Source organism: Lissotriton helveticus, chromosome 8 (genome assembly GCF_964261635.1).
Source record: "Lissotriton helveticus chromosome 8, aLisHel1.1, whole genome shotgun sequence".
Lineage (NCBI taxonomy): Eukaryota > Metazoa > Chordata > Amphibia > Caudata > Salamandridae > Lissotriton > Lissotriton helveticus.
This window is the reverse complement of record NC_136069.1, coordinates 718,334,062-718,361,365: the sequence shown is the minus strand read 5'-3', so window position 1 is coordinate 718,361,365 and position 27,304 is coordinate 718,334,062. Positions and strand designations below refer to the sequence as shown.

Below are 27,304 nucleotides of genomic sequence, written 5' to 3'. Positions count from 1 at the left end.
GAGTGATGTGGTGGTGTCCCTGAGTGATGTGGTGGTGTCCCTGAGTGACGTGGTGGTGTCCCTGAGTGACGTGGTGGTGTCCCTGAGTGACGTGGTGGTGTCCCTGAGTGATGTGGTGGTGCCCCTGATTGATGTGGTGGTGCCCCTGATTGCTGTGGTGGTGCCCCTGAGAGAGTGGGAGAGAAGAGAGCGAAAGAGAAAGCTGGAGAGACTGAGGGAGAGAGAAAGCTTGGGAGAATGGGATGAAGAACATGAGAGAGAAAGAGAGAGAGGGAGAGAGGAGAGGAAATGAGAGAAAGAAAGAAAATGTGAGAGGGAGACAGGGTAAAAGAGAAAACGATGGAATACTTCTAAGGCTGAGTGAAGAAGTGACAGAAAGGGGGGCAGTGAGAGAAGGAGAGATAAAGTGAGAGTGGGCTGCGAGAGCAAGAAGGAAAGTGGTGAATAATTCAAAGGCTGTGAAATTGAGCAAGAAAGAGACAGATAGAGGCGCACAAAGACAGCACGCGGGGGGAGCGGCAGCCTTTGAAGTCTGATGCCGAGGCACAGACAAATGGTGGTGTGATGTGACTGGCGATGGTGTGCACGCGCATACCTCACACAAACTGTGTCTAATCCGCAGGCTAGGTAGGTTTTCTTTTCCGGTTACTATAATCTCGACTATTTATCCCTACGGGATATAATAGGCGAAACCTAAAAAGTGGGATTGGTGGGAGGAGCAAGATGCAACACAAAGAGCGTTGGAGGGAGACACAGGAAAGTGAAGGACGAAGCGACACACTTGGGAGAAAGCAAGAATAAAGTCAAAGAAACAAGCATTGTCATGAAGGCTAGAAACATCAGTCGCAGAAGAATACATGCCAACCAGTGAGACGAAAGGCTCCTGGGTGGAACAAGAATATGGAAGAAAACCACTTAATCAAGAGGAGACAACAAGTAATCCAATGATGAGCAAGGGACTGACCCAAAACTTGCTCTATGTTCACTGGAAACAAGAGGCACGGCCAACAAACAGTTAAAGCTGCCTGTAGGCGACAATAACGGCAGTATTGCACGCTTCTTTAAAACATGTATTATGAACCTTCCTACTGTAATTATTTAATGTACTTTTTTTTAAAGTTAAAACGCTCCTCCTGCGTGCAAAAGCTATGATAAAACATACATGAGCTTTCAGATTTCTGGCGCCCCCACATAAAGAAGTAGATCGGTCTAACATGAGCACCTCCAAAACTACGGGCAGAACTTTTATGTCAAAGGAACAAAGCTTGGCTTTGAGCAGGGTACAGCATGGCCATGACGCAGCGGCTCTGTAGTAACAGAAGTGGCTCACAGCCAAGGAATGCCAGCTCTGCTCAGTCTTCTTGACAGTAGATTGCTCATCACATTGGAACAGCGGTTTTATGGTGAGAGTGCTATACTTTTCAAGGATAACCTATAACATCCCACGGGGCACCTCTTAGAATTGTTTTTTATTGCGCGTAAGGCAAACTTAAGGGTCAATAGCACAAGTGTTCTTTTCACAGAAAGTTATGTCACGAAATAGCTGTGTTCGAGGAAATAAAAAGCTGACATGACATAAAACAAGCATGTAGCTAGCAGGAGTGGTTATGTGTACTAGCAAGAGGACCACCTGCTGTATAGAAGATCCGGGGGTTATGCAGCAGTGTCTGTTTTCTACCATTGCTGTCTAAACACAGTAACATTACAAATATAATGCAGCTGCTGCTTGGAGTCATGTTCTCGCTTGTACCTGCAGCAGGGAAGGTAGAACAATATATGGCCATGGAGAACAATCCTCAATGAGCTCACAACTGGCATGACTTGATGGCAGAGTCTGTTGACAGCCCTGAGAAATTATGTAGGGGTTTGGTAAAACTACACCGTGCATCCCCTGTTCTTTCCATCTCTTCATGAGTTTGATTCAGTGGGCACAGTGCACCAATCACTAACAGGCGGATCTGTGGTGTGAGGTTTGATGCTCACTGCTGTGATGCAATTCATTTTTTTTTCTTTCCAGAAACCTTTATTGCACCTTCGCAATGTACACAGCCATAGGCCTACAACCCAATGGGCCGGCCGCGAAATCAGGACTACAAGTGTTCAGCAGCAGAGTGTCTCTTTTCGGCCGCCCTGCGTCCCGGGCCGTGAAGTGTCAATTGTACGAAAATGCATAAGTCGCAGCAACACAATAAGCTAGCGTGTCTCGGTTTCGTTTTTTTATAACATTGAGCAACTCAACAACAAAGAAATCACATTAAGGTCATCAGGAAACTCAGCATGTAACAGCAACTGTGTCCGGTATTGCTCCCGTTGAGGAAAGCGGTGTCTATCTACCTGTTGGCGGCTAGGGCCGTGGTGTCTAAGCCTGAGTGCGGTCACGTGTGCATGTTCCCACCGGGGTAGTGTAATGTCAGTCCCACCTGCCGTCCACTCGTCGTGATTCGCTCCCACCCGTCCCTCCCGTGTCATTCCACTCTCCATGCCCACTACTAGGGTTCCTCAGTTTTCTTCCTCGTCGTCATCTGATGTCAGTGTGTCTTCCTCCGGTAAGAGGTCACAGATCTCCCCCCTATAGGCATTCCATGGGGACCATATCTTATTCCATTTTTCCGCGGGCAGGCCCGGCTAGCATAGACCGCCCTTTCTGTGATCATCACCCTGTCCATATTCATGCACCATTGCGTTTTTGTCGGTATCTCCACCGCTCCCCATTTTTGCGCTATATCACGCTTCGCAACCATCAAGCCTAGGGTAGCCCACTGTTGCCCACACCTGGACAGATCGTTGGGTCCCCACACATTCAGCAAACACTTTCGCGGTTCCGGGACCAACGAGGTCCCCATCGTCTGTGACATCGTACGCATTACTCGCTTCCAATAGTCGTGAATGCGGGGGCAATCCCACATCGTGTGGAAGAATGTGCCCTCTTCACCACATCCACGGAGACAGTATGGGTGGGGAGCCCGGCGCAGGATGTGTAGTAGCGTCCGAGTGTAGTACACCCTGTGGAGGATCTTTAATTGTACCTGTCGAAACCTAGCCGAGATGCCCACCTCCTTAGGCGACGCCAGAGCCGCATTCCATTCATTCTCGTCCATATCGTCAACGTCCCCCTCCCATTTTTCCTTCAGGCCAGTCATAGGGTCCGGCAAGTTATTTAACAATTTGCGGTAGACTAGGGACGTCGCCCGCTCTGGCATGAAGTCCGTGAGAAGTCGATCCTCGAGTGGAGAAGCCTCTGGGACCTCCGTCTCGGGGGGAATGGCCAGAAGTAGTGCATGTCGAATCTGGACATATCGGAACAATTCTCGAGTTCCTAGTTCATATTGCTCCCTCAGCTGCTCAAAGGGGACCACCGTACCACGTTCCCACAGGTCTCCCACCGTGGATATCCCTATGGTATCCCATTGCGAGAAACCCTTGCTGTTCCGCAGGTTTCCCAGTGCCCTTGAGTCCCACAGTGAAGTGAGTTTGGTTATTTTGCCTTTCCATCCCAGGGCTGTCTGTGCCGTATGCCATACCATTGCTGTTAGTTTCGTGGGACCCACCAGTGTACGTACCTTTCGCTGGTCATAGAGAGGGGCAAGTAAAGTGTTGGAGCCCAATTGCGCCCTGTCTGCTTGGAACGCCGGGTCGCTCTGGGGGGCATGCAGCCACTGATTGATGGGCTTCAAGTGCGCCGCCCAGTAGTACAGTTTCAAATTAGGCAGCGCAATCCCTCCGTCGTACCACCCCCTGTGCATTTTCGCCTGCGCAATGCGTGACGGACGATTACTCCACAGGAGGCCAGCCACCAGTGCCGACACTTTCCTGAAGTAGCCTGGGTCTACCGGGTACGGTGTATTGTCTAGAATGTACAGAAAACGGGGCAGAGACATCATCTTGTAGAGTGCTGCCTTACCCAACATGGTCAGTGGCAGCCCTGCCCAATACGCAACGTCTTGTTTAAGCCTCTCTAAAGGTGGTAGTAAGTTCTTCCGGGTAAATTCCAACTGATTTGGGTAACATGGATTCCCAAATATTTAAAGGAGGAGCCGGCTACCTTCAAAGGGCAGCCTGCGTCGAAATCCGGAGCTGGGCCTCTCAAGACAAATAGCTCCGATTTCGCCCAATTCAGCTTATATCCCGAGACTTTCCCGAGGTCATCACAAAGGGCCAGCAGTGCCGGAACACCGCATCCCGGATCAGTCAAGTACACTAACATATCGTCCGCGTACAGTGAAAGGCGGTCCTCCCATCCCTCTGCCCAGGATATTCCTTTCAGCAGTGGAGTAGTTCGTATTAGGTTCGCTAAAGGTTCCAAGGCGATTGCGAAGAGCAACGGTGAAAGAGGGCAACCTTGACGGGTACCTCTCTTCAGCGGGAATGTCCGCGAAATGTGGCCATTCGCTACCACATGCGCCACCGGTTTGGTATAGAGCAGTCTAACCCATGCTATGAATATGGGCCCAAAACCCATACGCGCCAGGACCTCGAACAAATAATTCCATTCTACTAAATCAAAGGCCATCTTAGCATCGAGTGTCAGTATGACCGCCGGTTCAGGGATCGATTCCGCCCTCGCCAGCACCCCCTGTACTCTGCGTAAATTCATTGCCGTGTTCCTATGTGGCATGAACCCGGATTGATCGGGGTGTATAAGAGCAGGTAGATGAGCCATCAGCCGTGTAGCCAGGAGTTTGGCCAGTATCTTAACCTCCGCGTTAAGTAGAGAAATAGGGCGGTAGAAATTGCACTCTTCCGTTGGCTTCCCGGGTTTGAGGATGGCGACGATAGTCGCCACTCTTTGGTCATGGGGAAGTTCGCCCTTCTCCAAACATTCTGTGTACATATCAAGTAGGTATTTGCTCAGCCTCTCCGACGTGGCTTGGTACCATTCTATCGGGATGCCGTTCGGTCCAAGCGCCTTCCCAATTTTTAGCGCTCGTATGGCCCCCTGTATTTCTTCCGTAGTGATATCGGCATCTAGATCCGCCGCACTCTCCGGCTGTAGCGGTTTCATTTGGATGGAGTCTAGTGCCGCCCTGGCCGCGTCAACAGATACTTCCCCGTCCGGCGTGTACACCTCCTCGAAATGATCTGCAAGTATCTCTACTATGAGTTCGGGACTCGTATGAACCACCCCACCTCCGCTTTTCAGTCTCTGGATACCTCTGGAGCTCCCTCCCCTCCTGTCTAGCCATGCCAGCATCCTACCAGCCTTGTCTCCTATGTCGTAGATTCTGTGCTGCGTATCAGTTATTTGCCCCTTCACCTGATGACGTAAGTGTTCCGAGTACATTTGTTGCTGAATGTGTAGGGTACGCGACGTTTCAGGCCCTGGGCGTAATTCGTGCGCTACCGTAGCTTCCCCCAGCTCCAGCTCTAAAGTCGCTAGATCGGCCGCCTTTTCACGTTTGTGACCAGCAATTGAAACAATGGCATGGCCTCTAAGCACTGTCTTATATGCCTCCCACAAGGTCGCTGCTGAAGATACCGACGTTGCATTCTCCTCGAAATAGTGCGCTGTCGCAGTCTTGAGTGCCTTCCTGACCTTGGGAATCTTAAGATATGCAGCCTGTATGGGATAAATCCGTCTACGTGACTTTTCTTGGGTGGAGATCGTCAGGGAGACAGGTGAATGGTCCGATATACCTCTAGGGTGGATATCTACGCTGTCTACGTGTTGGAGGCCATCTCCCAGTGTCAGAAAATAGTCAATCCTCGACAAACTATTGTGCACAGTGGAATGGAAGGTGTATTGCTTCTCTTGAGGGTGCGCATATCGCCACACATCTACCAGGCCCAGAGCGGTTAGGAACCGTTGGAATCGGGAGGGGCCACCCGTCGGGGCTATCGCTGGGAACTTATCTATCAGGGTGTCTATCGTGGCATTAAAGTCCCCCCCAAGTATAACATCCCCCTCGGGTAGGGTTAAAAGGAAATCTCCTAGTGCCGGTAACATGACCGAATGGAGCGCCGGAGGGATATAAACTGATACCACGTTAATGAGTCGCCCCTCCCACTGTCCCTGCAGCGCTGCAAACATCCCTGCCCATCAACCTTCGTGCCCAGTGGTATGAATTGTGAGGAATTCTTGAGTAGGATGCCGGTTCCCCTGGATCCCGTGGTGAACTCAGAATGGACTACCATTTTGTAACCCCTCCTGTCTAAGGCCTTGGTCGTCCCCCCCGTCATGTGAGTCTCTTGGAGGAGTGCTAGGGTCGGTCCCCGTCTTTTCAAGGCAGTAAGCACCAGCCCGCGTTTGACCTTATCCCCCAGCCCTCTCACATTCCATGTCAGCATGTGGAGCGGTGCGCCCTGTGTCTTCGGCTCCTCACCCTCTACACTACCTGCTGTGTAATCGGCCATTGATCAACTTAAAGTGCAGTGTATGAATGTCGTGCCCCGTGTCATGTAGTTCCCCCACCCTCACCCGATAAGCAGTGTAAGTAGTCAGGTGCACATCGTGACCCCGCCTGTGATAATGTCAGTCCCTCCAGTGCTTGTCCATCGCACCCTTCGGCCCAAGTTTCTCTGTACTTCCTGTCATTCAAGCAACTCAACAGTAATGCATTATGTCCGGACCTTACTTGTGAATTTCCAACAACTATTAAACTCCCCCCCCTCTCCCCCCGTCCCCCCCTCCTCCCTGCCTCCCTGCATAACGGACCTTTAACTGCCCGCCTCCCCAACTGTGCAGAGCGCTTGACCCTTCCCACAACCAGAGTACTTGCGTGTCAGGGGGAGAGCGTCTCCCCGGGCAGGCGACATCCCTGCACTCTTCCGGGCGACCCATTCCAGCGTCCAACAGCGACTGCTATTCAATTAGTACATGCAGGGGAATGTCAGCGGCCATCCGTGTCCCGGGTTGCCCCGGTCACTCTCCGCCGTCGGCTGCAGTCAGGGTTCGTGTCGGTGATCTTCCTGCACCTCCCCTACTCGATGTCTGCGACCCGGTCCGGCTGCCGTCTCGGTGTCCGTGGTTCGTTCTATGTGTCCTGCGTGGAGGTCCTGTCGTGCGCCATCCCTCGAGCCAGTCCCTTGCCGCATCTGGGGTATCGAAGAACCAGACCTTTTTGTCAGCGACTACTCGTAGTCGCGCTGGAAACAGCATTGAGTAGGGTAATTCCTTTTCTCGCAGAGTCTTTTTAACCTCGAGGAACGTGCGCCGTCTCCGTGACACTTCTGCCGTATAATCCGGGAAAAAGGAAATCCTGGAGTTTTGGATTTGAATGGCCGGCGCCACTCTGGCAGCTTGCAGAATGGCGTCTCGGTCGCGGTAGTTGAAGAGCCGAGCTAGAATTGGCCTCGGCGGGGCCCCCGGCTGTGGCTGCCCTCCTGGCACCCTATGGGCCCTTTCCACAGAGAAGAAATGCGAGAGTCCCTTAGGGGCAAGTTGATTTTTGACCAGGTCCTCCACATAGAGGTCCATGGCTCCCTTGGTTTCCGACTCCGGCACACCTAGTATTCGGACGATATTCCGTCGGGAGCGACCTTCCTGGTCGTCCAGCTTCTCCCTAAGCAGCTTGTTGTCAGCTTGCATTCTTTCCATTTGGATTTGTAGCTCAGACACATCTTCCACCAAGGATTTAGTGACAACTTCGACCTGTTTCACCCTCTCATTCATCTTTTGCAAGTCCGCGCGTATAAGGGTCACTTCCGTCGCTGTCGCTCCCACCGTCGCTTGCACTTGAGCCAGGGCGTTAAGCACATCTTCCAGCTTGGCTTTCTTTGTGCCATCACCATCCGTGGTCTTTCCCGTAGACTTACGCTGGTCCACCTGAGTGGGAGTCTGTTTGTCATAGGCAAATTTGTCAAGCTTGGCTTGCACGGAGTTATTCTTCGATCCTCTGCCCGCCATGACAAGGTCCTACAGGCCCTTCCGCCCCTGTCCAAGCGCCGTACTGTGTCTCAAGTCTCGTGCACCTCCTCTGCCGTGGTGGATGCCAGTAGAAGATCCACTCGTGCCAACGTTAGAATGACCGGGGCAACGGCGGCCACCGCCTGTGCTGCTCTGGGCTCCTGAAATGGCACCTCCCACGTGGACAGTTACCTCATCATATAGTGTGTGCGCCGTGCTGTGCCCGTCCCACCTCTCCGCAGCCGCACTCCAAGTCCGTTAGTGCAGGGCGGTCACTTGGAAGTCTCTCGCCCCCGACGTTATAGATGAGCCCACTCGGTCAGCTGTGTGGGCCAGACGGCGAGGGTTACCGCGATGGCCACCCGCTCCTCTTATGTGGTCAATGTGGGGTCTTGTCCCCTTGATATCCCGCGGGGTCGCCAGCCGCCACCGTTGTCTCGAAGGGCTGGGGAGCGGGGGGAGAGGGGGGGGGGGGCCACCGTCCGCCCCCACCGTGTGTGCCGGTTCTGTGCGCTCCGTCTGTGGTACACAGCCGCCGCGTCCCTGACAGCCGCTACCTGGGGATCTCCACGCTCCCAGTCCCCGCGGTCTAAGATTTTCTGCGCAAAGCCCTCGCAGCAGCTCCCGTGTGGATGGGTGTTTTCACAATATGGTGGCGCCGTCGCGCAAGATGGTGTCGCTGCCTCCCGTATCTCGGTGGCCGCCCCAGCGCCCCCCACCTTCACTTGTGGCGTGTTGTCGCGGCCCGACTCCCCCCAGAGCAAGCCGGTGGGCCGCGGGGGTACAGCGGAGTATGATCGCCGCGTCCCCGGCCAGTCGGTCCGCGGCGGGTATTTCCGTTTTGCGGTGGCCGCCGCGACCCCACCTCCGCCCGGATATCACCTCTGCCTCAGTCCGCTGCTCGCCGGAGGGTTGTAGGCCCCGTCAGGCACTCCTTCCTTTCGTCGGGATTCCAACGTGCCGCTGCTCCCAAAGTAACCTCACCGGCTGCCGCTTGGACACCAGTCCGGAGCCGCTCCTTCCGAGCCGAGTTTGAAGACGGATAAATGTTCGGATTGATGTGGGATATCGCCTTACGCCGGGAGCCTCTCTAAGGTGCTGCCACCATCATCGGCTGCTAGCCACGCCCCATGCAATTCATTTTTAGTTTGGAAATGGGTACTCAGGGATGTTTGTGGTGAGGATCTCTAACGCTGGTGCGGTCCCTCGTTTTAGAAAGAGGGTATAATGATGTAGTGACCATCTATTGGAAGATGGGGGTCAGACACACCTAAATAATGATCCCTTCTAGTGGCGTGGTTGGACAAAAGAAGGACATTGTGTTTACATGGGATTTCCACATATCTAATTTATACTGACAGAAATCACGATGGCCATGAATACCGTGTGTTGGTTTAACAGTGAGATAAGCACGATGCTTGCAGGTACCTGAGAGACCAAGGGCCACATTATACATGCAGCGCACTTTCCTTCATTACGCCGGGGGCACCTTAAAGGTGCGCCAGGCACAAAGAAGGAAAATGTGCAGCATTATGGGGAATGCACTGCCCCAAGGGCAGCCGCGAACACGTGCTGACCTGTCGGCAGCACACTCACGTGAAATACGGAGCGGCTGCTTGGAAGCCGCTCCGTGTCTCACTGTGCAGGCCGTAACCCGTCTGCAATGTTAAAGGAGGAATAGAGATCCCCTTGCATTCAGTGACTGCACCCGCCTGTAAGGGGATGTCTTTCCCCCTCCAAAGGGCTGCTCTCAGAGGGCACACTGACAGTGGGGCACCTATTAGGTGGCGCACTGTCAGTGTGCCTCCTGAGGGCTTCTTTGCCTCTGTGCCCACCTTGGTAAAACGGTGTGGGCACAGCGGCAAAGGGGTTCCTTCACTTGCATGGGGCACGCCCCCATGCAAATGAGGGAACGCAGCCTGCAGATAGTACTGGTGTTTTATGTGTGCCAGCGCTATTGGTATTACAGAGGGGGTCGCACAAGCATTTGCGGCCCCCCTCTGTTATAACAAAGTGCCCCAGGGCACGCAAAGAGGGCGCAAACACCTGTTGCACACCCGGGCACTTTTTATAATACAGCCCCAAATATTACACGTTAAAATGCAGAAAAGCAGGAGCGAAAAGCATTTGAGAACTACTCCAAGACACTGACAACAGACGCTCGAATTGATTGTTGGACCCTACCTTGAAGAAGTCATAAAACGAAATGTGCTTCACAATGGGACCATAGAGGTCTTCATCATGTTTGAAAAAGAAAAAGTTTGTGAAAGCACCATCAATAACTTCTGGGTGTTTCCTGCTGAGCTTCACAAGTTCAAGTCTCTCTTTACAGCTGTCGCGCCCCCTCCAAAATGCAGTTGAATTTTTGTCTTGCCAGGCCGGGCCTGTGTTGGCTTGGACAGACATCATATCCAGACTTACTCTGTAACAACAAGGAAAGCTTGGTTATATTTTCCAGAGCACGTCCTATATTTCTAATATCAACAAGCGACATTACAACGCTACCACTTGAGTTTAACTTAGGATGAAGTGCGCCACTGGTTACAAGGGTAGGTTGCGCATGGTAGCAAATGTTACAAATTAAGGGCTATCCAAGCCCTCCTGACATTACAATTGTACAATGATCAAGTGAAATGTGAAACTCAGCCTACTTCACCACAAAAATAGAAAAAGAAATACAACCTTAGTACTAATGACAGCTAAACTGAGATATTTTCTACCATGAAAACTGCATAGACTCACGTGCTCCATTCAAAGAGAAAAGACACCAGCTGTTTTCACTTTCAATGGGCATCAGCTCACATGGCACGCTGGTGGTCACTGAAATTGAAAAAAATCCCTCAGACAGTAAGGGAAGCTGTGAGGATGAGACCTCCAAGTTCTCTGCACACTTAGTTCAAATGATGTGGAGGTCACATTATCCGTGCTAATGGGGTTAAGGGATGCTTCTCCACCAAATAGAAATCTCAAGGTTTATTTTTCCTTTCTCTGTCAAATTGAAATTTAGGCCAAAGATGCCACTAGTCCGAAGTAGCAACAAAGAAAAGCTCATGAAAAAAAGATACGTTCAATTAGATTGATTTCACTGAAAGTAAGCCTAGTCTTAATAGTAGCCTTACGTAGATATTAAAAACTTCAAGGAAAGAGCTCGCCCCTGTGGCACTCCATTCCTCAAGGTTGTTGGATTGAATAGGAAAAAAAACCCATGGAAACGTTTGGTTAGAAAAGAATTGAATCATTTGATGGTGCCAGGCACAGCCCCAAGCACAGTGGATAAGCGCTCCAACCAAGAGGGTGTGATGGTCCTTTGTGTCAACGACTGCCAAAGCATCTACTAAGATCAAGAGGCTTCGTAATGCAGATAAAGTCCCAAGTCCTTACCAAAGACCTAACTGAACAGATAAAAAGATGCCACTTTTATCAAGAAAGATTGCAGTAAGGTAACAACGACCTTCTCAAGGATTTTAGCTAGCATCGATGTTCAAGGATTGCTAGCTTTGCTATGAACACATACTGCAGAGAAAATAAAAGAAATGCACCTGCCTATTTAGAAAAAAATAGAAAAAGGTCTTAAAAAAGGGATATATGTCTCAATTTCTAAATCATACCAGTTGATCGTGATACAGATTGATAACACTGAAGAGCCACAATAAAATAGCAAGCCTTTCGGTGTGGCTCTTGTTGTTAGGAGACTTCTACATAAGGTGTGACTAGTTTCCCCAATATTGGGATTATGTCTGGCTATAACATTAATTACCACTGACAACAATGTTTTAAGAAGGCATAGTTAAAGAGCATTATCATTAGTTGGGACTTTAAGTGGATTATTTATATTTGATTCTAAAGTATGGCTTCATCAAGAGATTGCTAGCTGTCCCTTAATGCACTTGCTCTTTCACCTGCCACACTGAGGCAGGGATTGGCTACATGAGCGATCTCATTAAAATTCAACCCCTCCTTCTGTGGCTCAGAATTTGGACCAAAAGCCCGACTTCTTTTAACAGGGCTGTGCTTGCGGACTGCTTAATACTTGACCACTGTCTGAGTATTCCTTGGATAAAGTATATTCAGAATATTTGTCGTAGTATGGGATGGGAGGACTTGTTTACCTCTCTCAGCAATGCATTAGACAGCTCCATTATTAGAGGGATGTCTGGAGGACAGAATGTGAAGCGCTGCAGATAAACCAACAGTTCAAACCTATATGGGGATTTTTCTGAGTGTTAGTATGGGTGGGAAATATGCATCACAAATCTTTAGGCACGGTGCACACTCTTGCTGAATTTCCGTCACAAGGCCCATATTTCTCACAACTTCCCTTGTGTCCTTGTGGTGATCAATCATCTCAAACAACCTTACACTTTATGCTATTCTGTAAATTTTACTCGTTGTGGAGGAAACGCTACTTGCTCCCCATTTTCAGGGCGGCAATTATCCGCTATTGCAGGGCTGCTTTTATTGGCCTGCTAACCTTGCCCACTATCAAAATTAGCATTTTTGCTGCTATATATATATTGAATGTGCGATTATGCAGAGGAATACTGTTTTTATGGTACGTTTTATGAATTTTGGATAGATATTTACCGACTATTTGTATATCTATCGTTGTGCCTTTTATCTATGTAAATGATTTTTTTCTTTACTTTTATGGTCTACTAAGATCAAATAAAAATATTTGATGATGATGATTTTAAAGGAAAATAAATGCTGATTTTCCATACCGTCAAGAATATAACAGATTAAGAAGGCCTAATGTGTCTGAATTACCTCTTTATGACATCCGCAATAAGGTATCAAAAAAAGAAAGCACTGCAACATTGATGCTACTGGCAAACACTCTACCGACAAAGGAGAACCAATAGGAAAGAGACAATATACTGTAGGCCGTAAGAGAGCATCACATCCTGAAAGCAACTGTTTGCACAAAAGCCACAGGGACCATACACATTCAGACAAACACATTTCACATACATAGTGCATACCCTGAAAATTGTCCCAAACTGGAAATCAGAGTACACATTTTACTGTATTACATCTTTTTTTGTCATGCTAGTAAACCTCCAGATGATGGTCTCCTTGAAGCATTCATTTGGTTCGCCCACACTCCCTCAAAATGAAGTAGAAATACTAGACCCCCCATAAAAAATAAGTGTGCACTACATTGGGGACCACATATTTCCATGGCATGATATTTTTTAATAGACACATGGTATTCTTCATGTTAGCTAAACTGATGATATCTCCCCACAGATTTCAAATGCACTTACAATCTACTTGGAGACTAGAAACATACATTGTGGGAATGCACATAACTATGTGAAATTGACACTTGATATTTAGGTTTGCTGGGACATTTGAAACCCTCTCTTACTAAGTGTCAAGACTACATTTCAGGATAATCTTAAATGTAGAGGACTGATTTTCCCTCAGAATTATTGTTCTCTGTGCTGATTGCCCGCTCTCTCCTAATCACTATTTGGGAATTGTCTAAAATGTTGAAAACCAGCTTATGAGACTATTGGTATCATCTCTACAATAAGAAGTTAGAAAATATCAAGTACAATGGGGTAAGAAGATGCGATATACAACTTCCATCATATAACTGGATCCACTGCCAAATGTTTTCTTCTATTATTGATTTAATCCAATTTGTTTAATATTTAATATTTATGGTCACATATTAGACCGAAATATTCATACAAATTGTTTGTTTGTAATAACAAAAAATGTACCTGTAGTTTATACATCCTAAAATAAAAATGATTTTTTAAAAAATATTTTTCATTCTGGCACTGTAGTGGTGGGAGCACAGGGGAAGAAGGAGCCAGCCATCTTCAAATATAGGGATGCCTTTCATAAATATGAGGACTGTCCAGTCTATTGCATTTCAGGAATTGTGATCAGATAGGAGTATGCAGGCACATTTGCAAATGTGGGGTAGATTAATGGGAAGAGATCATCGTTGATATCCATAGGTTGTTTTCCATAAGACTATATGTTTAATGTGAGACTGAGCACATTTAATTCATACATTTGCTGCAAAATACATTCCTTTCAGTACGAGAGATATTTGTTAAATAATGAATGATGAGTATTAGGGGTCGATAGTAATTGTCCACCTAGGCATGCAAGGAATACTCCTGAACTCCCAATTGAGCTGCATTTTGTTTTTGTGTAAAGATGTTTTGGTAATTGTTCTAGCTTAAAACAAGCAAAGCCAGTGTGTATTTGACTTGTTAAGAGTACAACCTAAAGCTTTGCTGATATATCTAATCATTGAAGCTAGAAATTCAAAGCAAAGAAGGATGGGTAACCGGCTGGATCCTCTACAATAGTTCAAACATAGGTAAGACTCTCACAGCAAGGCTAAACAATGGGATTATTCTTGCAGGCAAAATCAGCAGTCCTTAAGGGGAGGCATAAACAATGCATACAATTTCTGAAAAGTTTGAATATTATTACCGGCCCATGGTTTCTAAAACAGAGTCTGTTAAGTCATAGGTTGGCATCACAATATCCTTTGAGTCTGCGGATCCACACCACGAGAAGATGGGATGAAGGTTTTGAGAGGACTTCTTTTTTTCCAAAGGCCAATCACCCAAATTGACAAAAAACTCTACATCTGGCATTTTCACCTAGAGAAAGAGACATAGGTGTTGTGCAGTTTAGTTAGAGTGCCACATGGTTATTGTTCACAAACAGAGGGGAGGGAGGGTAGAGGGGAGAGGAGAAGAGGGGAGAGGAGAAGAGGGTAGAGAGGAGAAGAGAGTAGAGAGGAGAGGAGAAGAGGGAAAAGGAGAGGCAGAGGAGCCATGAGTAGGAAGTGCAACAAAACAATTCATCAGGGATTCCAAAAAGAGTAGCACTGGCTCAGCTTTGACACCTCAGACACAAAAGCTAAGGTAACAGCCATAGAGTGATGTGCCGGATTTTTACTTAAATTTTTTTAATAAAAGCATTCAGTTAAAAAAATAAAGAACTGAAAGATCTAAAGAAAGTTGTAACTTAAAGGACATGTTTATTAGCGAACGTCACAAAATGTAAGAAAAAAAGGCGATACAAAAAATAATTCAAGATAAATGGAGTACTTGCAATACGGCTCATGGAAAAATATACTTTAAGGAACTAAACGGGAAGCCTACAATTCTTTTTCTTTTTTAAAAGGGTATTTGTGGGACTTCAACGGCACCTTCAGACAAAGTGAGGTTGCCTCTTGGGTGAACATGGCCCGAATGACGTAGAGGCTTAGACTTATCAAGGATTTTACCTATGGACATACAACACGTTGTGAAGGTAAACAAAATAACAGTCCTGCCATACGAAGCTTACAAAGGGGGGGGGGGGAACAATTAATACATAGTGGTTTTGGATAATATTTATTTGCAACCGGGGGTGTTCGTCGTGCAATAACATCCAGTGGCTAATGCACCAGCCAAGGGAAGGTGATGGTCAATATTTATTGCAAGGTTGTCTGATGCTGCTGAGCTTCCTCTGTTTTACACAGTGGGATGTTCTGGAGCTTAGTGTTGCAAAGAATAACCGTACACCAGAAGTATTCTTCTTAGATTTATTCTTTACTTAAACCCTCTTCAGACAGCAAGGAGAAGTAGACAACCATCAACAGGCAGCTCTCCTTCTATGGCTTAGCGCCATAACCCCCGGTCCACAACACTTGGAAACCATGCCGGTCCATTCCTATAATCGCGAAACTCTGTTGGCCCTACGGGGCTACGACAAATCCGCTAACTGTATTACATTGGAATTGCGGGAAGAGCTACAGACCACTCCCCACTTTTGTTTTAATTGTAAGCAGGCTCTCCCCAAACCTCTATGGCATACCAGTACCCATATCACGACCCCATTTAAATCCCTGGAAAAGAAAACACCAATCATGGTAAAATGTATGCTACTTAATGCCAGATCGCTGGTGAAACACAGCACTGAGCTGGCGAAACTAATACAGGAATCCGAGGTGAAGATAGCCTTCATTAAGGAATCATGGACAGATGCGGCCTCTGGCCCAGATATTGTCACAGCCACCCCTCCGGATTATGAGTGCTTTGTCCTAAACAGAGTAAAGAAGAGAGGTGGAGGGCTTGCCATAATCTATCACAAATCAGTTAGAGGGTCCTTTCAGTGTGGCACCACAGATCTATTCGAAGCACTTGATTTTAATCTCACGCTTTCCAACCACCAAACCCTCAAAGGCTGTCTCATGCACAGGCCCCCTGGACCTAAAGCCCCTTTTCTCTCAGGACTCACCAACCTGTTAGAAAAAGCAGTAGGCGTCAACACTTTCACTCTGCTAGGTGACTTTAATTTTCATCTGGAGAAGGAGTCAGACCCAGATACTTTAGAGCTGATTGATTTGCTGCACGGGTTAGAACTAAATCAACGGGTCAGCGGTTCGACCCACAGGGCAGGACATACACTAGATGGTATTTTTTCTAACCATGCCTACCTAGAGATGACTGGCATTCACCAGGTCTCCTGGTCGAACCATGCGGCTATCCACTTTGAAATTAGGCTAGTCCCCCCCTGCCAGATCAGACAAGGTCAAAAACCCACCCAGAGTAATCAGAAAGTGGAAGAGCGAAGAAGGAAAGGTACTGGAGAATCTGCTGAGATCCTCGATGGTGCCTCCCCCAGTAGAGGTGGAAGAAGCTGCCACAAACTACACGAACTGGCTCGAGGCAGCCTGTCTTCACGTAGCCCCTCCTAAAACATATCATTCCACACGTTTAAGTCCCTCAGCCCCCTGGTTCTCGGAGCAGATCAGGGACCATAAAATACGCTGCAAAAAACTTGAAAGATCATGGCGGAAAAACTATAGAGAGGAGGATAGAAAACTACTTAATGCTGAGCTGAGAGGGTACAAACAGACGATCCAAAAAGCGAAACACGACTACTTTTCTAAACGCATTAAGGAAGCCAGCAACTCCCCCAATGAACTTTTCCAGGCAGTATCATCCCTGGTAGCCCCCAAGCCAGCGGAGATTCCCCCAAGTCATGAACTTTGCCAAGACCTGGCCAAGTTCTTCCAGAACAAGGTAAGAAAGATATTTCTCCCGCTAGACAAGCAAGTTAAAACTGGGTCCCCTGAAACCAACACTGAAATAAACAGTATCAAAATGACGCTACTCAATTTTGCCACGACCAATGAGGAGGAGGTCGGGAACAGATTACTAAGGATAAAATCGGGCTCCCCGTCAGACCCCAGCCCAGCCACGGTGGCTAAATTAGCCCCCGCGGCTATGGCCGCAGGTCTCACCCCACTGTTCAACGCTATGCTGGACAAAGGGGAATTTCCATCACGATGGAAACAAGCCTCCATACTCCCTCTACTCAAAAAACCTAACCTAGACATGACCGATTTGAATAACTTCCGACCTATTGCTAGACTACCCCTTCCAGCGAAAATTATGGAGGGTATCCTAAACACACACCTGAGTGCCTTCCTGGGGGCTGGTCAATGTCTGGACCCTTCACAGCACAGATTCAGGGTGGGACATAGCACCGAATCCGCACTGACTGAATCTGTAGAGAACATAAGAACAGTAATGGATGCAGGAGGCAGAGCTGCTCTGATCCTGCTGGACCGGTCTGCGGCCTTCGACACGGTCCACCATAAATTATTGGTGGACCGTTTGAGGGCCTGTGGGATACAAGGAAAGGCCCTTAAAATCTTGCATGCCTTCCTTTCCGGAAGGACTCAGAAAGTAGCTCTAGGCGCCATTGAGTCCGACCCTTTTGTGCTCCCCTGCGGAGTTGCTCAGGGGTCTTCCCTGAGTCCTACTCTTTTTAATGTGTATGTTTCTACCCTGGCGCCAGTGATCAGATCTTTTGGCTTCCACCTAACATCATACGCAGATGACACACAGATAGTGGTGTCACTGCTACCGGGAGAAACGAACAACACAGCAGATAGGTTCAGAGGCTGCATGCGTGAAGTTAGCAATTGGATGGCAGGAAACTGCCTTAAACTGAATTCAGCAAAAACTGAAGTTTTGCTATTTGGTTCCAGAGACAACTTCTGGTCCCCACGTTGGTGGCCAGAGGAAATGGGGATTCCTCCATCGCCGGTCACGAAAGTTAAAAATCTGGGCGTCCTGATGGATGACTCCTTATCCTTCAGGCCTCAAATAAATGCCCTCTCTTCAACCATCCATTATATGCTTAAAACTATCCGGAAAGTTCTGCCGGTTCTTTCGGAAGAGCACAAAAAGACAGTGGTTACTAGTCTAGTGATATCCCGCATGGACTATTGCAACAGCCTGCTCTTAAATGCGCAACAGGGAATTCTTAATAAACTCCAAATTTTGCAAAACGCAGCTGCCCGCTTGATCACAGGATCATCCAAACGCGACTCGGCTGCACGGGACCTGGTGAAGCTACACTGGCTTCCAGTTCGGAAAAGAATAATTTTCAAATCATTGTGCGTGGTCTTCAAGGCACTTAATGGCCTTGGCCCTCAGTGCATGACTTTGCTTCTCCACTGGTACAAACCGGTAAGATCCCTCAGGTCTGCCGAGCAAAGGCTGGTGGTAGTCCCCAGAGCCAGGAAAGCTCGTTGGGGGGCAGGAGCTTCTCCTTGGGAGCGGCGAAAGCATGGAACGCTCTGCCGCCCAACCTCAGACAGATGCCTGACCTTTTATCATTCAGAAGAGCTTTAAAGACCTGGCTTTTTACAAACTAATTCTCTCTGATTTCTCGCACGTAGTCTTAGTCAGACAGCGCCAGGACACCTCCGGGTAACAGCGCGATCTAAAAATATGAAAAATAAATAAATAAATACACTGTCCCCACATTCTTAACATTCCTATGACATCAAATAGAACACTGGAAATGTCTCAAGCAGTGCTCGAGACTAATACACAACACTTAGGTCTACTCCAGGTGTGAGGGCACAGGCCTGTATCCAAAGAAAGTTCGACAATCCCGGCTTTCTGTTTTCAGACCTTTAATTGTATGTATTTTGCTGCAATTCAATTTCTCTCTAAAGGACAAATACACTTCCCCTGCCCGAGTATGTCATGTGCTTCCCATCAATTTATTAAAGTAATCTCTAGATCCTATGATGGGAGATTCACACACAATAACATTTTCAAACAGGTGGTAAACATAGTGCCTTGCATTGTTTCAGGGGTTATAGAAAGGTTGGTGTGGAAGTTAATACGCCACAACAGCAGTTGATGTAGGAGGAAAACGACTTTATTGGTCAACTGATTTCTTGTAATTTCTCACGATTGGTTTCAAGTTTTCGAGCAATATAGACTTTTTTCCTGAGGCTTCTCTATCAAAACACTCTATTTCTATGGGAACATTCTCTTTGCTGGGATCCCCAAGCAACGCCTTAGAAGTCTACAAACCATCCAGAACTCAGCAGTCGTGCTCATCCTCAAACTCCCGAACAGAACTCACATCACACCAAACCTCAGGGAACTACTACACTGACTCCTGATACACAAAAGTGCTCAAGTCAAACTCCTCACAAACACATTCAAGGCACTACACAAATCAGGACCCAACCTACCTGAACAGTTGCATGTCCTTCAACCAACCACTTTGATACCTCAGCTCCGCTGAACTCTCACCCGCACACATCCCAAACATACACAGAACCAGATAAAGAGGATGAGAGTTCTCTTACATTGCTCCTAAAGCATGGAACAACCTCCCACTCTACATCAGAGCCTCCTCCTCTGTTCTTGAATTCCACAAGAAGCTGAAGAAATGGGTTTTCAATTAACCAGCCTATTATAGGAAGGGCTAGGCACACATACGTGCTCAGCGCCAGGATACCCTCGTGGGTAATAATAGTGCACTTTACAAACACACATAACATAACATTAATAATGTGCACAAAATGTTAACACCTGTCTTGGCAGTTACAATGTACCCATTAAAAAATATATTCAGCTACAAGGACGAAGAAATCAGAAATGTCAGTCAAAATGAAGTTACTGTAGATTCCTGATCTATAGACTAACAATAAACCCGGCGTTGCTTCAGTATGTTTTATTTGATCTTCAGTTTTGGTGTGTGTGCAGTGCCATCTACTGGAGGATATAAGCATTTAGCAGTATTTCACTGCCAAGCAATGAGATCATATAACACATTAACTTAAGTCTGGATTTAAAATTCAGGTAATTCATACATTGTTAAACAACACCAGCTGCCTCATTAAACTGAACAAAAGATATGTGAAAATCAACCCTTATGAAAACAACAATACCAGTATTGCTTTGCAAGTAAACTAAAATGTATGGCTAGTCGCTTCTAAATTGCAAAATGCAATCCTGAGTATTAGATATTTTTTTGGGTCGGTGAACGCAACCATTAGAATATCAAAAGTTGTTTTCTCTTTTTCCTCTCAATCACAAATTTGATTACGAGTGGCTGTCCCCTTTTCACATCACGCACATCAACCTTCTCATCTACTTCTTAACTGCACCACCCTCAGGACAAGGCTTGCGCTTGACTCATTGTCAGGTGGCTACTGCCAGCACACCCATCATGCCATGCTCTAGAGTTCGAGAAGATCACCAAGGGGTGGGATCATGCAGTGCACACTCAAGATCTACAACGAGGTGGGGGTGCAGGGTCATTTTAATGGGAAAGTAGTATGGGTGTAAATGCCAGGCTAGCGGGCAGTCAGTAAAGTGTTCCAAACAGCAGAATTGCAACTTTGCAAAACCCTGCACAGGCAAAAAGCCATCAACTTCAAAAGTTTTGAAAATGAATTAGGTTTATTATCGATGTGTGAGAAAGTGGAATAGTATTTGGAGCGGGCGGACAGTCACCCACCTCAAGGAATAACACTAAGAGGCCTATTACGATCTAGGTCGGAAAGCCTCCGACCTGGGGTCGGAGGCTTTCCAACCGATGTCGTCGGTTTCAATTCCGACCACCTAATAACAATTTAGGGGGTCGGAATTGAAACCGGCCAGTCATTCTGGCTGGATTCCGACAGGCTCAGTGAGCCTGTCGTCCCATCAGAGATGGGCCCATAAACCCATGGACGTTGTTTCCACCGTTGGGATTATGATGCTCGGTTTTCCACAGGTTTTTCAATGCCAGACGTCCCGACATGGAAAGCCCATCAGAAAGCGAGTTTGAGGGCCCCTAGCAGGGACCCCTTCTCTTTGCGGCCTCCGGTTGGGGCTAAGGGGGCACCTATAGTGCCCCCCTGTTGATCCCTGCACCATGTGGCAGGCACACTGAAGTGCCTGCTACGCTGTGCAGGGATGAACACAACCTCCCATAGGGAAATGTGAGCATGTGACTGCACCATGTGCGGTTGCATCGTAATTCTGCAGTCGAGACCGCTGACTGGAGGTCGGTCCCATTTCAGCAATGATATGGATCGGAGGCAGCTCCGACCGACATCATAAATCGGCCCCTAACTTATCAGAGTTAACCCAGAGTTAACCCTTAAGTAACTAAGCTTACCTGATCTCAATCTCCTGGTAGCTACTGCTCAGAGAGTAAAGGTTTAACTCAGGGCAATGTGTAAAGTATTATGCAGTACAAAAACAGAAAAAACGTCAAAACAACAAGCAATAAAAATCCAAAAGCAAATCAGAAAAATAGAGAACATGTTATGTTATGTTACGTCTATTTATTGTGCGCACAGATACTCCAGCCAAGGAGCGTCCTGGCGCAGAGACAAGGTAGCGCGTAACACAACGGGAAGCAGAAAAGAGGCTAATAAACAGCTAAAACAAAAACAGGGACTAAGAAACAGCTAAAACAGGAAGGTTTTTATCGCCTTCCGGAAGGTCAGAAGGTCCTCCAGCAAGCGGATTTCAACAGGCAGGGAGTTCCATGCTGACGCAGCCATTACCCTAAACGAGCGGCCTCCCATGCGGCTGAGCCTGAATCTGGGAACCACCGCAAGGGCCAGACCTTGAGAACGGAGGCAACGGGCAGGGACATAGAATGACAGACAGTTCGACAGGATTTCCGGGCCTGTACCTCTCAAGATTTTAAAAGCAAGGCACAAGATTTTGAAAAGAATACGCTTCCTAACCGGGAGCCAGGGTAGGGAGCGAAGGACACCTGTCACTGAACAGAATCTTGGTAGGCCAACAATCGCCCTCGCCGCAATGCAATGTAATGACCAAAACAACGCCATACAACAAAAATCCAATAAGGGAAACTGCAGATATGACTTTTTTAAGGTTTAAGTAAAAATAGCGTTAAAAAACACTAAGATCCAATGACAATTTATGGAAGTGGCAGAACTGGACCTAGGGGCGAATTCAGGCCAAGCGCAAAGGAGCACAGGTCAGATACACAGAGCGGGTTTGTCCTGATCAAAGATTTTCCTTTGTTTCTTTTTTACGGAGTTCAAAATCCTCGAGCGGGGCCAGCCTGAAATTGCAGCTGAGGAAGTTGCACTGAAATTGGATGCCTCTACTCAAGGTCCCCCTGATGCCTCCAGAGATCTTGGAAATCCAAAATATTTCTGAGTCCCAACTATTCAGGCTTTCTGGAGCAGCTCCTCTGGGCCAAGTTTAAACATCCCATGATCTCAGGGACAGCATTTAGGGGTGGGGACTTACTCCAGCAGAGGTCACCAGCAAGGTGCAGTCCAGGTCCAGTTGGTACTGGTCGCTTCAGGAAAAGTGTTTTTTCAGCCTGTTGTGTCCCTGTAGCCACAAAGGAGGTCAGCCCACTGTCACTTGGAGTCCGCTTCTTTGTCCTGTGTACAGAATGAGTGGGTCCTGTCCTTCGGTGCTCCTCTCAGGTCACAGAAAGCAGCGTCCTTTTCTGCAGGTCCAGAACATGTTTTGAGGAGGGTGCCCCTTGGGGTGCCACATTTATGGGTGGCACCATCTACAGCGTGGGAGTGACTCCTGGCTGATCCACAACCACTGGGGTAAATGATCCCAGGAGCAACCCTACCCACTTAGCAGCAATCTCTCTTTGCTCTCATACAAACAATTCCACAGGAATCATTACTCCTAAAATTCAAGCTTAAGAAACCCTTCCTCCCTTATGCAGAGCCTGTCTGCCCACCCAAACATGTGGCCAAGGAAAAGAGCAGTCCCCATCTCTGTGGCCAATCAATCCCAGTTCTTGGGTAGTTCCTCTCTCACTGGGTTTGGTGCCAGATTTACTGGAGGGACAAAGAGTGCCTACTCTAAGCCTCAGCTTACATTCACTTGTGAAAGTGCAGGCCCTTTTACAAGTTAATGAAGCTCCTGAGTCACCTTACCTGGTCTTCCTGCTTGGGGAAGAAAAACACCTCCCTACACTCAGGCCATTGTTACTGCTCTGGAAGTAGTTTTCACACCTCATTAAGACCACGCAGCGGGTGTGCATCTGTTAGAGAGCTAATGAAAATTAGCCCACAGGAGATCAGGTAGGGAAAAGATAACTTTCTAAAAGTTACTTTTCCTTAATATTTACTAAAACTTGTTAGAAATTGATGTTTCTGGTTGGCAGAGTACACACTCTATTCATGCAGGAGCTACAATCCTAGTCAGGGTACAATCTTATACACACCCTAAATTAACCAGTGCTCACTCTCTGGTAGCTTGGCACAGAACAGTTAAGCTTAACTTAAAAAGCAATGTGTAAAGCATTTGTGCAACACTTATATTACAGTAACACAGTGAAAACACCACAAAAAGACGCCACACTAGTTTAGAAAAATACATAATTTTTATCTGAGTAAAACAAGACCAAAACAACAAAACTCCAATAAGTTGAAGTTGAGATATGAATTTTTAAAGATTAAATGCAAAAAAAGTGCTCAGAAGTTAGGCAGGTAGGCAGCCCAGATACTGCTGCATGCGCCGAGAATCACGATTTGAAACTTTAAACAAGATCGTTTTTAAAGACCGTTTTTACTATCACTTCACAATTAGAAGCAGAATGTTTATAAAGATTTGAGCAATAACTGTGCCGAAATTGTTTTGTCCGACTGACTCTGGGACCTACCTCGTTGTTGCGCAGTCCTGTGTGCAACATTAAGCCTTCAAACCGCTGCGGAGTTGCCTGCCCGCCTCCCGCCGCCCCACTCGGTAACTACAACAGCTGAGTGGTGCCGCCGAGCGGAGAGCGCCAGGGGACTTCATATCCCATCACCCCATGCGGCCCGCGCTAGAGGAAACCGCGCCAGGAGGCGCATAAAAACTGCGTCAGCCCCACCTCGCGGGACGCCTGGCGAAGCCCGGGCAAAGGGCGGGCCTTCTTAGGCCCTCAGAGGTCAACAGTGGTCGGGCGGGCCACCCCTCTAAGTTATTACAAAAGGTGAGCACGAAACACTAAAATTTATAATGGTGAAACGAAATATTAGCACTGTGGCAAAGGCACCTGAGGGATCTTCAGTTCTCCCGCCTTCTTTTGAAAGCATGTTGGAAAACCCTTTTAATATGGTAACAAATGAAATTGCCTATACCGAGAGGAGAATGTCAATGGGCCTCGCAAATATACACCCAGAGCCATCACAAGCAAATTCCACTAATGCTCTGCCGCTTTCACCTGTGGTTACAGTTATGAAACCTACCCCACCTGTCAACCCGTTGGTACCGTTGCCGGGGGGTAGTAGCTCTACCATTATTATTGACTCTTTGCCTGACCCTGTTGTACAAACTGTTATTGTCCCCTTGACCCCGAGCAACAAGTCTGGAGGTGAGAAAAGAAAAAGAGACGCCTCCAAATTAACAGTAAACAAGAGGAAGCAACCCCCGCGCAATAAGAGCCAGTCGACCCCACAGAGTATGTGGACTAAAGGGAACAATCAACTACCAGGGGGTGGCACTGACACCAATGAGTCTACGCAACATGATGACGTGGTTCCTGTTGTATCCCCAAAAATTTCCTTAAAAGAAGGACATATCTCTGCCTGCACACAGACTGAGTCGTTAGTTGAAAGTATTATCCAACCAAAGACTAACGGGAATTTTATTGAGACTATTGTTGATACAATTTTTAAACAAATGGAAAGTCAAATGATCAAACAGTTTAATACTATTTTTAAAAGACTGGATAGATTGGAAAACCTTGTAAAAAAGGAAGACGCAAAAAGGAAAGGGGTGATTAGTCTTGATCTAATGAGGGGAGATCGCCTATTGAAAGATCTGGAGTCAGCTAGTAAGGTCATTATGGGTGGTGGGCCCAATATTATTAGCAGTAGTATACCAACATCTAATGCTGCACCTAGGAGCGACACCGTTGGGAAAACCCAAACTGCCACGAAACCACAGTACATCCCGGTAGTGGCAGTCGAGTCCTCCTGCTCCATCAGTACGGTTAGCGGCATACCTAAGGGTGGCCCTACCCCAGCCATCACTAAACCAGGAGTACCAACTAACACTGGTCCTGATAAGGGACAAGCTGCTGCTATTAGGCCCACAAATTCCAGGGACCTGCCCTTCACCTACCCCCAGACGCATGTCCTTATGTCCTAATCTTAGCAGGCGTACCATCACTTAAGGAGGGCCAAGGAGAATCCTGGGTCCAGCTGAATAACAAATGCATTGACTGGCTGTGTAAACATAAAGGGGTAGGTCACGACATCTCGAACGAAATTCTGTCAGTACGCCGAGTAAGCTGGGTCGGTCCCCTATTTAAGAACCGCTCGCAGCTGAGAACTGGGGAAATTATTGCTGCTGGCATTTTAGCTGTGCCTGGACACTTGCTGTTTTCTCTCCGCGACCTCCCCTCACCTGGAGCCTGACTTTCGAGGACCCTGAGGCTGACATCGTCGTAGCTGCCGGGCAGGGACTGCGAGACCCAGGGTGCTTTGCGCATCACCATCCAGCGCACCTGGTGTCTCTTCCCCGCCCCTAGCTCCCCTGCGGCAATAAACGGCTCGCGGCCCCCGCTCCGCGGGAGCCGCTCGCAGCTGAGAACTGGGGAAATTATTGATGCTGGCATTTTAGCTGTGCCTGGACACTTGCTGTTTTCTCTCCACGACCTCCCCTCACCTGGAGCCTGACTTTCGAGGACCCTGAGGCTGACCTCGTAGTAGCTGCCGGGGCAGGGACTGCGAGACCCAGGGTGCTTTGCGCATCCCCATCCAGCGCACCTGGTGTCTCTTCCCCGCCCCTAGCTCCTATATTTTAACCTTTCTAATCCCGCGCTCGCGGGACGCGCGCGGGACACAGCCCGGGGCTAAGCCCGGGCAAAGGGCGGGCCGCTTGAGGCCGTTCGAGGACTGGAGAGGCTGGACTGGGCCACCCCCTTTTATTTTCATTTTATTACCCTTTCTGTCACTTTTTAGATAACATGGTGTTGACTAGAGGAAATAAAACTAAGGCCCCGGGTAGCATGGGTAAATTGCTAGGTCCTATGGAAGATTTTATTACAAAGGCTAATACATTCATAGACCAAAGTATATCACTGATGGAGGAAAGGGTTTCCTTGGACTTAGCATTTGCCAAAAGATCCTCCATGGGTAATCTGGCAGATGCTAGAACACCCGCATCTGGTAATAATAATGAAGGGCCAAGGGTGCTTTGCGAGGGCAGACGTAGTCTGCCTAATAACGTGGATTTGTCGGCTTCCCAGCTTTCAGATTCACAGATAAGCTCAGAACTCAAAAGAACACCTGAGCTATTACCCCAAAGCCTCCCACAAACGACATCACAGGAAAGAATCCAAGCAAGGGGGAGGAGGGAGGGTGCAATAAGTAAAAGAAAGAATGATCTGAAAAACCCTACCCCTGAGGTGACGGATCACACTTCTAGTATCCCACAGAACCCACCCCCTAGAGCAGAACAGTCAGTAGTTTCTGCGTTGATCCATCATGTTGTTCATGAAATTCCTACCCCCATCAATTTGGAATCGCCTACTCTTCTATCTACTAGCAAGGGATCAATAGATAGCAATATCTCACAGCTGTTAAACAAGATCGCTGACCTTCTTAAACTATTTCTGCAACCAGTAGAACAAAAGTTAGCGCAGCTGGAGACTCAGGTATCCAAGCTTGTTAACCTCCCACACCATAATCAACTGGTATGGGCCCAAAAAATGGGAGGAAATAATCATAACAAGCAACCTTCCCTGAAGCCTGTAAACACCCTTTCGAAACCCGCAATCACTCAAAAGAATGTATCCCGGGCTGTAACACCCATATCAACTAACACTAAGAGTACATTGAATCCAACTATCAATGTAGCCACTACCCTGCCACATGGAAATGCCCTGCCAACAACAACACCTGCATTGAAGACAGTGGCAACAAATAAAGCAACATCTAAAACTCCGGTGATTCAAACTTTGGCCCCTAATCCTCCGGCTCCAATAGATAATAGAAATGTTCCTAGAGGACCCGGGGAGGCTAGATTCCCTGTTGATTTGCCACCGGACGCATCACCTTACGTAGTGGTAATGACTGGTGTCCCTGAGCTAGCGGACCACAATGCGGAACCTATGTGGTCCCTGAAAAATAAGGCACAACACTGGCTACATACTAACCGCCCCATGCCTCCAACTTGGCATGGA

At 47.7% G+C, this 27,304-nt stretch overlaps 1 protein-coding gene across 1 annotated transcript in view; it reads right to left on the bottom strand.

Annotated features, from left to right (window-relative positions):
• The window catches only part of POGLUT2 (protein O-glucosyltransferase 2), a 310,611-nt gene that overhangs the window by 99,786 nt on the left and 183,521 nt on the right, over positions 1-27,304 (bottom strand). Inside the window, exons 5-6 of the mRNA XM_078657503.1 lie at positions 14,306-14,478; positions 10,028-10,265 (exon numbers count right to left, since the gene is read on the bottom strand). Of these exons, the coding sequence (XP_078513629.1) occupies positions 10,028-10,265; positions 14,306-14,478 (411 nt within the window). The remainder of the gene's footprint in view (positions 1-10,027; positions 10,266-14,305; positions 14,479-27,304) is intronic.